Source organism: Loa loa (assembly GCF_000183805.2).
Source record: "Loa loa unplaced genomic scaffold supercont3.182, whole genome shotgun sequence".
NCBI lineage: Eukaryota > Metazoa > Nematoda > Chromadorea > Rhabditida > Onchocercidae > Loa > Loa loa.
The window spans coordinates 93,000-108,553 of record NW_018108362.1 but is presented as its reverse complement, the minus strand read 5'-3'; the positions used below and the strand labels follow the sequence as shown (position 1 = coordinate 108,553).

Here is a 15,554-nt window from a genome sequence, read left to right as displayed (position 1 = left end):
TACGAGTAAGAAAGCAAGGAAAAAAAACCTGTGCCCTGAGGAGTATACAGAGCATTAAATGTCATACCAAACATTCGTCCTTAACAGTTCCTAACTTTGCTTTGAAAAATTAGAAAAAAAAAGTGAAATTTACCATATGCTTGAACTTTCTGTAGAGCAGAAAGTAATGCAGGGAAAAACGTAGGATCTTTGCTGGTCATCATCACAACGGCAAGAATAAAATCCTTCGGTGAAATCTGAGCCAACAAACCATCTAAACAACATATTTAAACAGTGTTTTTATAAATCTAATCGAAATTTATTTATAAATTTATAAATTTTTTCTATTCTTAATTTTCTTCATTTTCCTATTTTTTTATGTATAAATATTTTTTAATAAATCAAAAAACAGTGCTTTTACAGCTATAGCAGAATTATTAATAAATTATAAGCAGTACTAAAAGTAAACGTATAAATATGGAAACAATTATATCTCATCTAATGTGCTACTACACCTTATAATATTACATTTATATCCAATGTAGCATGACACTGATATAAGTAATCATGGCTAAACAATATAGCACTGTAAATCTTTTTTAAAACAAGATGATAAACATCACTCTTAATACTTTACACAACAATAATGGTTAACATAACAAAGTGTACCTAATGTAGTATCTAAATCTTGCGGTGCGATCAAACTATTACGCTCCTCAATCAGTTGTCTTTGCTGTTCTTTGACACCTTTCTCCCATTCATTGAACTCCTCCACATATTTGTTGTATGTTTCCGTACCGCACTGTGCTCTTAAAGTAAATTAATTACAATATCAAAAACAACTCATATTTTTCATTCGTAACTGGCGTTAGAATACTCTTTACGTCTTTTTCAAGTCATCGAATGTATAACTCACGGCATATCGCAAAAGTTAGAGCAATTCTGCATCAAAATATAATTATAAAATTGAAAAAGAAAAACTATTTCATAAACAGCAGCCACAGATTATAATGTTTCGTTAATTATTAGGACTGAGAAATATAAAAACTGATATTATTTAGTTGATGTAAAACGTACATATTGTTCAATTTCCATTTTTCGAACTTTTCTTTATGCTCTACGTATTGTTGTTCTAATCGTCCCAATGCAACTGTTATATGTGTAATCTGCAATAAAAACTATCTTCACCTGGAATACATTAAACAGTAATGCTATTACTCTATCAGAAAGATGGAAGATCGCCAAGAACACAAATACCTGTTAAGTGGAATAGTTAATTAAGTATTATTTTAAACGGTTATTATACATAAAATAATAAAAGAGATTAGTTTTGTAAAAAAAAATGTTGTATTTATATTTCGAGTTCCCCTTCGCCACAGAAGAATTTTTTGAATTTATCCAAGAAAAAACAACCATAATGTTTACACTGTGATAATTTATGATTTTTGATTGGTATCGCAGAAGCACAAGAAAATACCAAATATTGTGGTCTTTTTTCCAAAAGAATAATTCTTAATCTGAAGGAGTGCCCTAAATGATAAAGCTTTAACGGTTAAGGTTCGTTGCAAAAAAGATGAACAATTTGTGCAAAAACAAAATGTAAAACAAAATAGAAATGATAACCTTATCGGCCATCAAAATTCAAACTGGACTTTTCAAAGAAATGCGTACATGCGAAATCTGAAAATATGAATCGAATTCAAATTAATGCGTAACAATATTCAAATCAATGTTTGTTTAACGACAAATACATTTCAACGCTTTCGTTAACATATTCGTCACTTCAACGCATTTTCCTTCATGTTTCCTCTTTTACGAGAAGTAAGACTCTATATAGTGATACAAAGTTGAAGTTTGGGATAAATGAAGCTGAAGAAATATGTCAAACAAACCCGGTACATCACGACATTCAAAAAAAGAAAAGAGATATTTACAAACATTTAGATGATATCGCTGACGCTTTGCCTATATCATATTACGTGCAAAACGTCAATGAATTCAACAATATCTTCCTATAGAGTACGAACTCACGTAACTACAAACGCAACACGAATGCAACGTCAATAGTAGCAGAATACGCCGTTGCGGATGGTTTTGTCAAAAGTGAGGAACGATGCTTGGTTAATGTTGTTGACGTTAATGACGCCAACGCCGACAAATAACGTCAACGTCAGCAAACAAACAATAAATCTTGTTACAAATTGAAGGGAAACAAAGACAGACCTGTACTAACGTCACGTCTAATGCTAACACGTACGTAACGAGAACAACCACATGCTTACATAGCATCGACCTTCTCATTGGTCTGTTAATCTATCAATACGTAGCACAAGTCGCTGCTGATGGTTTTGTCAGTAATGGAAAGCGATGCTCGGTTGACATTATTTGCTAATGCTGTTGACGCGTTGGTATTGTTGACATTGTTGACATTGACGTTACTGAGAGGCCTTCCGTAATGCTACCGACCTTATCGAGAGAAAATTTCAGGTTAGCAGTAGTAGTTTCGGACAGCGTTATTGTTACATCTCCTAAGTGCATATTGTTTTGGGATGGTAATCGTTACGTTGCGTATTGTTTAGTCCTTAAATTGCCCTACTGTACTATTTCTTGAGAAATTTCGCTTTTCAGGAGCAGAATATGAGCATTGTATTGTAATAATGACTAGTTCCAGAAGATTGGTTTGATCTTTAAACTTTTCGCTCGAAGTCCTCGAAAAAGCAAGCAGTGAATGAATACGATGATCGAAATACTATCATATGCTATGCTTATCAGTGGTGCCATTACCTTCATGGCACTTATGTCAGGATTTAAAGCTACTTATGGACGATACTCTGAGCAGTCCCGTCAATCGGTCATTTTTTTAAGTAAGAGTAGTTGTAATGATGACAGACTAATTGCAATAACCCACATATAGTGGAAATCAGTGTAACTTTAGTAGCTGTTAATTGATTGGTCAGTTTGGAAAATAAATACGAAATGGACAAAGGACCAATTTGATTATAGCTAAGAGACCTTGGCATAGTATCAAAGTACTGGACGTTGAACACAAATTGTATTAAAGTGACCAAGGATAAATCATAAACTTGCAGTAATTGTCGGTCATGTCATAAATGTGGTGAAGCCACTATAATAATCTTACCGGTAGCAAAAACGTTCAACTCAGCTAAAAATGTCAATGCAGCAATTAAAGTGGAATTTTTGTCAAAAATTCGACGATATAAGAAGCTTGAAATACTTGAAGATTGCAGAATACAAGTTGATAAGGAATTTGAATATAAGAAACTTCAGAATAATTTCGGATATTACTGTAACTAAGGGAAGGCTTAAGAGTATTTATTGGTATTGCTGACTCTTAGATACTAAATTAAGATGAGAAGGCCGAATTTCTGAAACCAGAATGCAAAGCTATTGTAATCACAGCAAATATTTCGCTATCGAATGTACAGAGTAGACCTGAGGATTCTTAAATAAATGGTTAACTTGTTATCTTTTTATAAGGTAACGTTGGCCTTATATGATTATATTGAATTTCAAAATAATTGCACAGCTCTATGGTACTTAACATATAACAGTTATAACAGTTTACCCAGATCGAAAATATATTTGTAAAATATAACTTTTGCAGGTACCATTGATACCGACCAAATGTGCTTGGTTTATACAAGAATTACCGTCGTTATACATACCTCTTCACTACCTTGTTACTGGCATTACGGATCTACCTCTTATCAATGCATTTATCCTTATCTTATTCTGCCTCCATTACATCAACAGGTTTCTTACTTTGTTTTACTCTTTCAAAGATAATAATATTTGCTCACTGCTTCATTCCTTTTTTTCATTGAAAAAAAGAAATCCATATTCCCCTTCCTGTTCTTTATTAAGGCAAACTAAAATTCCATTTCGAATATTTCATTTATCACTGATATTTATCATTTTAAATATTTGTTCTGTGCTAAATTGGTTCCAGAGCTCTCATTTATCCATTCTTGATCAAACATGGTACAGGAACTCCTGTGCATATCTTCCTGTTAGGTCTTCTATTCTGCACAATTAATGGTTATGTACAAGGCAAATGGCATTCTCATAACGTTGTATATAACGAATCACTAAAGAATACCGTATTTTGCTTCATTGGTAGGTAAGCATTCAAAATTTTTGATCATTCCTAGCATCTATATTAAACATGGATATTATTATCCAAATCTTTCTCCTAATAGTGATATTTTGTAAGTATTTTTGCTCTTTGAGATATAACTTATGTTACATTCTCCGTAAATAATGATTCTCCGTAAATAGTAATGTTTGGTATATTTCACAAGACTATTATAATGATCCGGAACAGGCACTTTGATATTTATCATTGGAATGATGATTAATGTCACATCTGATTCAATATTACGAAATTTGCGAAAAGATGGGGAATCAGGCTATAAGATACCTTATGGTGGTTTGTTCAAATATATCTCTGGAGCAAATTTCTTTGGAGAATGTATCGAATGGACTGGTTTTGCCTTATTGGCACGCACGTTGCCTGCTTTTGCGTTCGCATTTTTCACATTATGCAACATTGCACCGCGTGCCTATCAGCATCACAGGTAATTTATTTTTTCGAATTAAATTTTTCAATTTGTGCAAGGGAATGTGAAGGAGGACCATTAATTAGTAAATCCTTTTACCAAGGAATATATGCGATCTGGTTTATTTCAGATGGTACCAGGAAAAGTTTGGCAACTATCCGAAGGATCGCAAGGCCTTTATACCATTCGTTATTTGAGTAATTTAAAAAAGAAATTTTTTTTTAAGACGAGGAGATTTAGGTTAGCAATTATGTATCGGAAAAATGGAAATTAATTTAAATGATCATTCATAGTCCCAAATGATACGTAAAAGGAAGTATCATACAGTAAGTGAAATATTTCAAAAGGCATGAGCATTGCTGGAAAGGATTCTAATATCATTTGTATGTATATACAGCACTGATGATATTTGGAAAAAAGTTATAAATAAAGTTCTGAACATTATACTCTTCCATCCATTTTAAAATGATGACATAAAACCGGAAGTCGAAGACGTATTTAAGCATTTGATATCAAAAATTCAAAGGAACGGAACTTCCTATTACTACTAATACGGGTTGTAGGGAAAAATTCGTGGAACATAAGTTTAGTCAAAAGAAACATAACTACATACATAAAAGATAAATAATACGGTATCTATGAGCTGACCGTAAATTTTCAAATGTATTTATAATAATGTCACCTCTCACTTACTGTAGTGCGAAAGTTAAAATGCTAACCCCAAATAATTTTAACTTTGAAGTGATTTCAATTACACCTGATTTTTCATTAGAATAATTCTGCTGTAAAATATTGAAGTGGTGAATAATTGGCAGCTATAGAGCTATCGAGGACGGAAAATTCTGGAAAATATACCAGTTTTCTTGCCATTTTTCCTTGAATCTTTTATCATTTGCATGGCTTCATTCTCCGCTTCCTCAGCTTCCAGTATAACCTTGAAATAAGAGGTAGGTTCCAGTAACGATTTACCACTTCCTTTAAAAAAAAATAAAAATAAACAACAAGGGCTGCAATTCATCAATAAAAAGACTGCACCTACCCTCTGCAATTCACCACAATCGATTTCGGCTTCGTCGTCCGAATTTTCGCTTTTGGAACTAGACTCAGAAGAAGACGCCCCATTATCCATTCTTCTCTTCCAGAACTTGCTCAGTTCATCATTTATTTTTTCTGATTTCATGTTACTTTGACTGGCTAAATAAAGATTGTAATCAATCAAGAATAAATTTGAAGATGTAATACAGAACGGAATTCCGATTGATCACAATGATGCAACAACATGTCATGGAAATGATCTGTCCTTCAATGCCAAACGAATTAAAAAGTACAGTTTGTCTGGTCAAGCTCGAACACTAAAGCTTATAGTTTCACTGGACTAGACCTGTAATATTATAATGTATTTACATTCTACAGGAACAGCATATTTGATAAAATTAAGTAAAACTTAATGAAATAATGGAATTTGTATTTTTTAATGCTTTATTTCCATACTTAATGTCATTAGCTTCTTAATTTCATTGTCCATCGAATGGTTATCATTGCCTATGCCTGTCAGCTTAGCTGCCTTCACACTTCGTTGCTTAGCCAATTTCATCGTTTGTTGTATCTCTTTCAAATTCCGAATTGTATCCTGACCCATTATATCTATATCTGATAAAGGTAGTTCTCCGCTTAACTCTATAAAAACCATTAATTCAGCGATTACTTCTCAATACTAATGTTTTACTTGGTAATATTTATGTTCAAAATTAAGATATTTACCAATGCAAAATTAAGATGCTTCTCCTCAGTTAGAGGTCCACCAAACGTATGACCTTTCTAGAACGTAGCAATGAAATGAAATTCTGCCGAAACAATCCTTGTGTTACTTATCAAGTAAATATTTGTTACCAGTTGTTTTCACTAAAGTTCGAAGATCGAATTTTAATATGGAATAAGATTTCAAGGGAATGTCAATTAATTACTTAATCGAAAATACCATATTTCCACAAAGTAACTACTTCAGGACTTGATTACTACATAAACAAACAATACATTTTCTATAAAAGAATTATGGGAATGAATTTTTTGTTTTAACAAATGAAATAAAACTGATAGTTACAAAGAAACATACCATCTGGAACAGAGGCATTACTTGTGCACATTTTAATGAATTCTTCTGAATTAACATCATGTTCGTCATCCAATTTATCAGAACGATCCAACTTTTTCTCTAACATGATTTCATCTTTTGCTCGTCTCATCAATTTTTCAACTGTTTCTTCTTCAACTTCATTTCTGTACACAGTAGCAAACTGAAAATCGATTAATATTACAACAGAAAAGTCGTAAATAAATGAGACTTTGTTAACGCATAATTTAATGTGCCGAAATGGCAACCGTGTAACATATATCGTCTCAAATTGGACTGGAACTTTAAATTGGTGCCGTGATGAATTGCTAACATACCCTCGGATATCTGATATCCTCCACTGGTAGACCACGAAGATTTGCCAGTCGCTGTTCTATATCACTCATTGAAGAGGTATGCTGACCTTAAAACAGATGTAATCCTGATTAAGAAAAAGAAGATATAAAAAACTAAACAGCATTAATGCAAGTACTTATAAGAATATACAGCACGAACAAAATCACTTGAGAGAATATACAGTACTAACAGAAGTACTTACAAGAATATACAGTACTGTCGCAATACCACTTATCAAATTTTTTTTTTCTCAGAAAAACGTGAACAGAACAGAAAAGGCAGAAAGCAAAAACAACAATTAACTGATTACTCCAAATCACTTATTGATGTGGAAATCTATGAAAAAAATTCTTAAAAATCAGGGTGGAATTCAAATTTAAATGCTAACTCTCATCATTTATCTTCAGCATTTTCGCCCGCTCCTCTAATGATGATAACGTTTCCACTTGCTTTTTACTCGTATCCATATTTAAATTTTTCAAACGTTGCTCCAAAACTTTATCCTTTTCTTCTGGTTGACGATTTTGCGGTGAAAATTGTGGTGAACAATATGATAAAGGAGTAAAGTGTCGCACAAGGTTATATTTCTGCCGCATAGATGGCGGTGGCAAATCACCATCAATCCACCATTCGTTGTTACTCATTGAAGAATTTTACAATACAAAATCAAGCGCAAAAATAGCCTGAAAATATCATCATTATAATGCAACGACATGAGATGCAATACGTCGACCCAGTAAATGAAACGTGATAATATAACATTAATTGACTTGGAAGTTCTCTCAAACATCACCAATGACAAACTTATAATAAATTCATGCAAGCCTTCACTATGTTCAAGAAAAATAACAATGATTTCACCGCAAACTGCGAAAATTAGCTTACGTGAAGTTTATCAAACATGAATCATCACAACTCTTTGCATTAACTTCTGCTAGCCAAAAATTGACTATTGGCTGCTAACCCCATTTTCCTTACAGTGATTCTTAGATCCTTTGAAATACACCCATTTAGTCAGTGTCTCCCAACAAATAATCTTCATTCTCACCCATTATCAAACGAGAAAAATCATCACTTAGCTTCTTTTGCCTCTTTCTTCAATTCAGCTAGCCCTTGCACCGAAGCCAAGAAGCGTGATCGGTTAGTTAAGCTTTAGTTATCCATGATTTGTGTTAGTTTGAACTGAATTTGAGCCAAACTACCCCATGTATTCGTGGCCAATAACCTATTATGATCGTAATTGGGAACAGAAGCCATGAAATGACTCCAATCAAATTTCCAACCTTCACCCATCACAGATGCTTGCACAGCTCGATGCCATTGAGGGAGTAGTGAATTGTTTCCGGCGCGCTGAGGTTCGATTTGCCATAAAATCATTTTGGCACAAATATCACTGGAGGTTAAACAAGTTAGTTGTACTATGTGAATGCACGTTTAATTACATTTTTTTAATATCAAGAATTGGTACTGGCTAATAAATGTAATAAATGTATGGAAAAAGATATCATCCATTCAAGATGATAACGATCTAGTAATAACCAGAACATCAGACCTTCATCCCGTCATATATTTCCTAATAATACTACTCCAATCATCAGCAAAGAAGAAAGCACAACTTGTTTTCTAAACTAGCATTTTTAGACTAGCATTTTTAGGATCACCTGAAATGGTTAAAATATCGAAAAGATGAGGAACGCATACGAATGAATTGTACTGACACGTCGGGAAATCGTCTGATGAGAAATATCTGATGACTTTTCATCTTAAGAAAAGGATTGTATATGTTGCGAAATCTCGGCGGCAAATAATATTTATTCTACAACACGATTAATTATGACACGAAAAAGCTTCGATATTCAAAAACCAAAGTCATACAAACATTGCTCAACGACAGCACGATCAGCACCCTTTATTCGAATGAATCCTTTTAGTTCATCAACGTGCGTTGCAATTGGATGATGCAAATATTGTTCCAAGTATTCTCGCATTTTCCTTTCACATTCCTTAACATGAATCTTGTTTTTTAATCTTGTTTTTTAGTAACAAAGAAATAAGTAATATTCCAGAAGTTTCACAGAAGTCTATTTCATTGGAAAAATTATAAAATAAACAGTGACGCGTAATAAAATGTATATGATATCCACATAGTTTTTAGGAATTTATTTACTAGTTGACTTTCTTGAAAAAATACAACCTCTCAAATCTCACTAAGCGATTCAGATATAACAAACCGATCTAATATATCATAATTGAAGCAATTCACTGAACTTAGTAAAGCTAGTCACGTGTTAGGCAATGAAGATTTCCTATTGACAATAAATTCAAATGGGACCGCTCCCAGAGGCTCATTATCACAACTACTAACTGTTTGAAGAATTGGAAAGAAAAAGGAACGTAGAACATACGAATATATCGCCATGAATTTTTTTCACCAGTACCAACTCAACATATTCAAATTCCAATGTCTTTGGATCTAACTGATCCCTTCTTGTTTCCAAATAAAGTGGTAACAAGTGGTCACGATTTCGTTCCACGTAAAATGTTAGGTCTGGCCGAGCTAAAAATAGAGAAACATTCTCTACGAATGACTTTCGTGAAATAACAATTCTAGAAACCAGTTAAGCAAGACTGATTTCGTAAAATTGTTTGCAGAAATAGTAAGCAGAAAAAGAAACAAAGTCATACGTTTTGGCGGTCTCCAACCACTAGGTGTTGGATAAGTATCATGTTTCGGTACATCAGGAATCAATTTCTTTGGCATGAGCCTTTGTACATACTTCCAATCAACTGCAATCTCAACTGCTCTACTTCGCGTATGCTCTAAAATAATTGTCCATACATTTAGAATACGATAACAATGTGGTAAAAAAAAACAGAAAATTAGTACAGCTAAAAAATGTATAGATTATGCTGCGAAGGATAACTCTAAAAGGAATAATGAAATAGAACGAAAAGTCTCAAAAGAATTTAACAGCTGGAAGTTTTAAACTAAAAAGAAAAAAACAACTTTTCGTTATAATTACAAAGCAAACGATATTCTCTATCAAATGCTTACTGTTCTTAAATCAAACCTATCTATTGTTTTGTGAAAGCATTAAATTAATGCTATGGTCATCGAGTAATTGAAAATAAAAATTGACACCTGTTTTACGCATAGCAGCTTGCCACGGGTCATCCCAAACTTCGCCATTTGATGTCGTGGCATTTTCTCCACTCATAATTTTTCGGCAATGACATTTCGTCATTTCCACAGCATTTCTGATCCGTTTCAATGAATGTCGTAACATTAAGCGCTCTTAAATAGCCACATGGAGCAGAAGTCAACTTCGTTAATTAGGAATTCACACATCATCTTACTTATTCTCCGAGTTTCCCTGGCGTTCACACAATAAGTTTCTTAACTATTAACATCATAAAAATTGTCTCTATCCACACCTATCCAGCAGCTCTGCAGGAATAGTTTTAAAAAACAGAGATATATAATTTCAGAAGTTTCGGAAAAACATGTCCCAAAAAAAAAAAACCATAATCGAAGTTAGGAAATGTATACCACGAACTTCAAACCCTCGGGTAGATTACTAATTTAGTATTAAGATCTTATCATATCATACATAACATATATTATAGATTTTAGGATCACAGACCTTACAGCATCATAAAATATGATATTAAAGAACACATAAACATACCAAAGAAATACACACTTTAGTAACCAGAGATTATGAATAAACCTACTTGAATAATTAATCGTCTAGGACTACGGTCACAGAATAAATTCGTCAAAAAGTAGAAATGATTACAGAATTGATTAAAGCAAACATGAAAGTTCCAATATTAGGTTCTAGTAAAAAGTTCCGGTACTAGCTTTTTAATGTGTTTTAACGTATTAAAAGGAAACTGGCACGCCTATGAGAACAGTGCAACCTCAATTATGGACATATCAAATGATTTATTAAATTTAAAGTAATTCATGTTTCAAATTAAATTTCATTAAACATCAATTTACAAATAACAAGTTACGATTTTTTTCTTTATCAAATAATATGAAAACCATTGAATGACAACAAAAATTTTTCACCTGTAAGCATCAACACCGGTACTAACACTATTATTTATATTCCCTATCGAAAATGTTCGCCGAAAAGATATAAAAATCTTAAAATAAAACACAATTGAAGCAAATATTAAAATTCCAGCAACTAAGGGAACCAGGAAAGGAATCCAGTTGAAGTGAGATTAACTTATAAAACTTTTTTTTTCACATTTGTTCTTTTTATTTTCTTATTTGCTTTATTCAATTTAATTCAACTGACAAACAGAAATGAAAGACTAATTAATTTGCATTGAAGTGTAAAACGAAGACAAAAGGATAAAATTAATCAGGTCTGGTGAACTAACAAAGCCCCATCTCTATATACGGGCAAAGCAGGTGTGACAGGTGCTGCTGGTGAGATCGGTGGCATTATATTGACAATTACTTCCGGTTCTGATTGAATGTTACTTGTCATAAGATGGCGTCGAGCTACAGCAGCACTTCGACGTGCTATCGCTGAACATAAAGCACTGAAACGCCCTGTTCGCTGATATTCGAACCATGACTGTGTTTGTTCTCTGGAATCAGTAGTGATACAAAAGGAATATTAAAACAAAGAAACTGAACATTTAATTCTACTTACGACATATACCGGAAGTAATTCGCAATTATATTTCACTCAAATAACTGAAATATACGGGGAAAAAATAGGTGGAGGGAGAGAATCCTAACATTTATAATATGCTGCCATTTAATCTTCCTATACATCCAAAAGTTTACATGTAATTTTCTAAAATCTCCATTTAAAATTTGAGCCTTCATTTCTGTAAAGCACTACTTTGAAACTTGAAGTTTCATAGAAAAAGGGATAGCAAAGTTTAGACTTTCTAAAGTAGCTATCTCTATAATTACTCGAGAATCTTAAAAAAACAAGCCTATTTTGCAATTAAATAAATGTAATTGTCAAAATAATGTAAATTACATTAGCAAAGTGTGTCGCACAAAATTATTTCATGCTTTTAATGTAAAGCATCATGTTTTCATGCCAGGTATCAATCAGCTATCACTTAGTCCTGCTCGGTACACTAGAGGAATAAAGATGGGTATAAAATAATGAAGAAATACGGAAGCAACTTACTGCGCAGATTGCGCAATCAAATCCCTTTTATTGATTATATCTCCATAGACAGCATGACCTGCCAGTTCCACCCCTGTCTTTTCTGTGAGTACTGCAATTTCGTTGAACATGGTATTCATAAGTCCGGTAAATTCAGAAGCACTCTGAAATATTTCAATTATTCATTTAAGACATCCCAAATATGTGGGTGACTACACTGTTGGAGATCGATCTCATACCAGGCGACAAACCTGGTTTCATTCACTTTACGATTCGACTAGTCAGAATGGACCACTAATCAGAATGAACCACCTGAAGTTGCCTAATCAACAACAGACAACGTAATGATTAAAATTCGAGAAACATTGTAATATACAAATGAATGAATATTTTTAATACAAAATTCATTTGGATTCCACCAATGTAATACTTGAGCTCGCATTTTCTCTACAAGATGGGTAATTCTGGAGCTAATACTATTAATCAAAGCTATACGCATATCATCATTCGTTTCCAATCGATCTGTGGCCTTGTTTTTAATTAAATTCTACTAATTCATTTTGCTAATGAAATTGCTTTTTTATACCAGAACTCTTAAGAAAAGCAAAAAATCCTTCATGAGAACAGTATAAAATAACACAAGGGTATTCCCTGAAGTGTACTACGTGAAATTGCTTTTTACACCAGAACTTTTATTACAGCATTATAGGGTGAAGTAATAAGAGGGAGGAAGGGGAAGAGACAGAGAGAGAGAGGGAGAGAATCGACCACACCGCATAAAATTAAAGCAAGGAAGAAAATAAAAGTTAACAATGTGGTCAAAGGGATTTCGGTACTTAAACTACAATTTTCGGTACTTATACTACAATATTACAATCCGAATAAACCTTTATCGTCGAAAAAGCGAGTCAAAACATAATTTGAAAAAAACAAAAAAGAAACAGCCCTTCCTATTTCCTATTCACCTCGTGAACCATACTTTAGTCCTCGCGGATCACCATTTGGGAACCACTATCGTTGTAGGAAATCACAATTTTTAACTGAACTTAGCGGAAAAATCTAAGACTCTACTTATGAATCAATATCACCAATTGTAGAAATAATAATATATTATTGAAGGTTGTCGCAACCCATTAAAATATTACTGTTATATGTCTACTTTATAACTCATGAATACAAAATAATTTGTATAACTTTATCTACCTACTGATGATTATAACGAATATGGTTGTCAGGTAGTCCTCCATCTAGTAAGCCCAACCATTAGTTCAATTTTCTCAGTTCGATTTATGCTTTTCTCTAAAAGTGAATTATACCGAGAAAACTGATGTTTCGAACAAACTAAGCAAGTTATTTTTTTTAATAAACACTTTTTTTTAATTTTAATAGATCCCGAAAAGCTCACATAACTTAAATCAACATGAAATTGCTATATAAAACGTTTTTATACATGATATACATTCAGCAACAAACCCGCATGTAAATTCCATGTAATCGTCGGGCATGCTCTAATTTAATCTCAATATCCTTTTTTGATATAAACCCATTGGTATCTAGCGCTGTTTCTAGAGCACTAAACTGTGTGTACTGTTCATCCAGCAGCTGAAATAGTGATGTTACACGTACAATCTTTTTTTTACTAAACATTTTTCTTATCGAATGTGATTTATTCCATAATAAAAATAAGTGTTGTCTTATTATATTTTCGTACAAAATTTCTTTTTCCATGCATCAATATTTAGCAAAAAAAAAAAACCAGTACTTGTAAAACAAAGGTTATGCATATTTTTTGTCTCTTTTTTTAATATAAAAGAAAGAAAAACGAAAAAAAAGCAACGATCGTAATTTACAGCTTACACTCAAAACAAACCTTAAACAAATTAATCACCACAAAACTGAAGCGATCACTCGCCAATTTTTTACATTCTTGCAGAAACTGGACAGTTTCATTGATCATTTCTTTTAGTGTCTGCTGAGCTGTTTTAACTCGTTCGTTTGATTCGCCATATTTTGATACAGCATGACCCATCTTAGCATGCCCATTTATTACACATAAACCGCAACGTACACGCTGAACAATTTAATTTAAAAGATATAAGTAAATAGAAAATAACTTACCTTACTTTTTCCCAGATCTCTATTATAATTATCGTCGACACTTGTGAAAGGACTATTGCCGAGATGTTGCAGTCATATTATTTATATATCGCTCGAATACACATGAATTTTTTTTTGCACATTTCTTTTAAGTTTATGACTTTATCAAAAGTACCATGCTAATTATGACAAAATTTTAATTGCAAAACTCTGCCATAAAACATTGATTAGTTTACCTAACATGGGTTCCAGTGTTTTATTTAATAATTTTTCTGTTCTACGGCCTTATCTTCTTCATAACAAAAAAAAAAAACTTTTAAGATATAAAGATTATCATCTCCACTAATTGATCTTGCACAAAGCATACAAAGTAAACATCTTTCCCTTAATAGAGAGGATGGTACCTCTATTCTATCAGTATGATCACAGTCATCACAACAATATTGATCCTCTGGTTTTACAGCATGCGAGCACTGATGACAACATTTAACCATAGCGTCTCTTTCTTTTATCCGAGATATAAGGCCTAGAAAATCTTATTTTAACAAAATTAGCATGTTATACACCCCTCAACTCAGTACTCTGTGACAAGCTGTAAATGGCTGGCTCTTCTACCATATCTCGTAGCTTCATGCCTGACCCTACCTTATGCCAAGTGAAAGCTCAATGGCTAATTTCTTCCATTTTAGTCTCTTCTTCAAATTTTCTCTTCCCTCCGAATCTTAGACGAGCAGTTTAAAACTAAGCGTATGCTAAAAGGAAAAAAAAATGTTATCAGGCTATCTTTCCAGCAATTATCTCACTTTAGGCAGCTTTGGACATAAGAAGTAAAATAAAAAGAAGACTTTATAAAAAGCGCTAACTCTTTAAGGAATAATTGACGACGGGTGGACTAGTAAAATGCGCACGACATAAGGGACAACTATATTTTTGTTCCACTTCATTACACAGTCGATCGATACAAGTCTTACAAAATGAATGACCACACTGTAGCTGTTTTGGTTCATCAAATACCTTCAAGATTTGTAAAAATTTGAATATACGCAAATACAAGTGCTAAAATAAAACATGATCCTGCTAATCTATTCCAACTTTATTCGACCTATGAAGATCCACCACATATTAAGTTCGATTATCCTGCCAGCGCTCATTGCTTAGTGTGATATATGCATAATTCCAATACGAAATATATACGTATATATATATGTATATATATGTATATATATATATATATATATATATATATATATATATATATATATATATATATATATATATATA

The 15,554-nt window shown here is 32.7% G+C and overlaps 6 protein-coding genes across 6 annotated transcripts in view; 1 reads left to right on the top strand and 5 right to left on the bottom strand.

Annotated features, from left to right (window-relative positions):
* Window positions 1–1,667, bottom strand: part of LOAG_18047 (hypothetical protein) — a 3,289-nt gene extending 1,622 nt beyond the window's left edge. The window contains exons 1-3 of the mRNA XM_020450717.1: window positions 1,603–1,667; window positions 1,057–1,145; window positions 649–788 (exon numbers count right to left, since the gene is read on the bottom strand). Coding sequence (XP_020305571.1) covers window positions 649–788; window positions 1,057–1,145; window positions 1,603–1,614 — 241 coding nt within the window. The 5' untranslated portion in view covers window positions 1,615–1,667. The remainder of the gene's footprint in view (window positions 1–648; window positions 789–1,056; window positions 1,146–1,602) is intronic.
* Window positions 1,668–2,707: 1,040 nt separating this feature from the next.
* Window positions 2,708–4,756, top strand: LOAG_07203 (hypothetical protein; the record flags this gene model as incomplete). Its single annotated transcript, XM_020447369.1, has 5 exons — window positions 2,708–2,830; window positions 3,605–3,753; window positions 3,950–4,116; window positions 4,325–4,577; window positions 4,690–4,756. 5 exons carry the CDS (start codon window positions 2,708–2,710, stop codon window positions 4,754–4,756), a joined length of 759 nt encoding a protein of 252 aa, XP_020302395.1.
* A 458-nt stretch (window positions 4,757–5,214) lies between these two features.
* On the bottom strand, window positions 5,215–7,670 carry LOAG_07202 (hypothetical protein; the record flags this gene model as incomplete). Its single annotated transcript, XM_020447368.1, has 5 exons — window positions 5,215–5,753; window positions 6,051–6,236; window positions 6,673–6,853; window positions 7,008–7,093; window positions 7,415–7,670. 5 exons carry the CDS (start codon window positions 7,668–7,670, stop codon window positions 5,383–5,385), a joined length of 1,080 nt encoding a protein of 359 aa, XP_020302394.1. The 3' UTR covers window positions 5,215–5,382.
* A 427-nt stretch (window positions 7,671–8,097) lies between these two features.
* On the bottom strand, window positions 8,098–8,403 carry LOAG_07201 (hypothetical protein; the record flags this gene model as incomplete). Its single annotated transcript, XM_003142733.1, has 2 exons — window positions 8,098–8,176; window positions 8,252–8,403. The coding sequence occupies 2 exons, from the start codon at window positions 8,401–8,403 to the stop codon at window positions 8,098–8,100; spliced, it is 231 nt and encodes a 76-aa protein (XP_003142781.1).
* Window positions 8,404–8,821: 418 nt separating this feature from the next.
* On the bottom strand, window positions 8,822–10,530 carry LOAG_07200 (60S ribosomal protein L49). Its single transcript, XM_003142732.2, has 4 exons — window positions 10,169–10,530; window positions 9,712–9,846; window positions 9,432–9,583; window positions 8,822–9,029 (listed from the first exon to the last, which is right to left on the bottom strand). The coding sequence occupies exons 1-4, from the start codon at window positions 10,311–10,313 to the stop codon at window positions 8,883–8,885; spliced, it is 579 nt and encodes a 192-aa protein (XP_003142780.1). The 5' UTR covers window positions 10,314–10,530; the 3' UTR covers window positions 8,822–8,882.
* Window positions 10,531–11,355: 825 nt separating this feature from the next.
* The window catches only part of LOAG_07198 (hypothetical protein), a 4,798-nt gene continuing 599 nt past the window's right edge, over window positions 11,356–15,554 (bottom strand). The window contains exons 2-7 of the mRNA XM_020447367.1: window positions 15,137–15,287; window positions 14,678–14,799; window positions 14,047–14,247; window positions 13,650–13,778; window positions 12,198–12,340; window positions 11,356–11,637 (exon numbers count right to left, since the gene is read on the bottom strand). Of these exons, the coding sequence (XP_020302393.1) occupies window positions 11,406–11,637; window positions 12,198–12,340; window positions 13,650–13,778; window positions 14,047–14,247; window positions 14,678–14,799; window positions 15,137–15,287 (978 nt within the window). The 3' untranslated portion in view covers window positions 11,356–11,405. The remainder of the gene's footprint in view (window positions 11,638–12,197; window positions 12,341–13,649; window positions 13,779–14,046; window positions 14,248–14,677; window positions 14,800–15,136; window positions 15,288–15,554) is intronic.

Excerpts from the sequence above, each read along its gene's own strand:
- LOAG_07200 (XM_003142732.2), bottom strand. The coding sequence starts at position 10,313 with ATGTTACGACATTCATTGAAACGGATCAGAAATGCTGTGGAAATGACG. Across the intron at positions 9,584-9,711 it reads TGGTTGGAGACCGCCAAAAC|CTCGGCCAGACCTAACATTT; the intron begins GTATGACTTTGT and ends CTCTATTTTTAG. Across the intron at positions 9,030-9,431 it reads AAATTCATGGCGATATATTC|GAATGTGAAAGGAAAATGCG; the intron begins GTATGTTCTACG and ends ATTCATGTTAAG.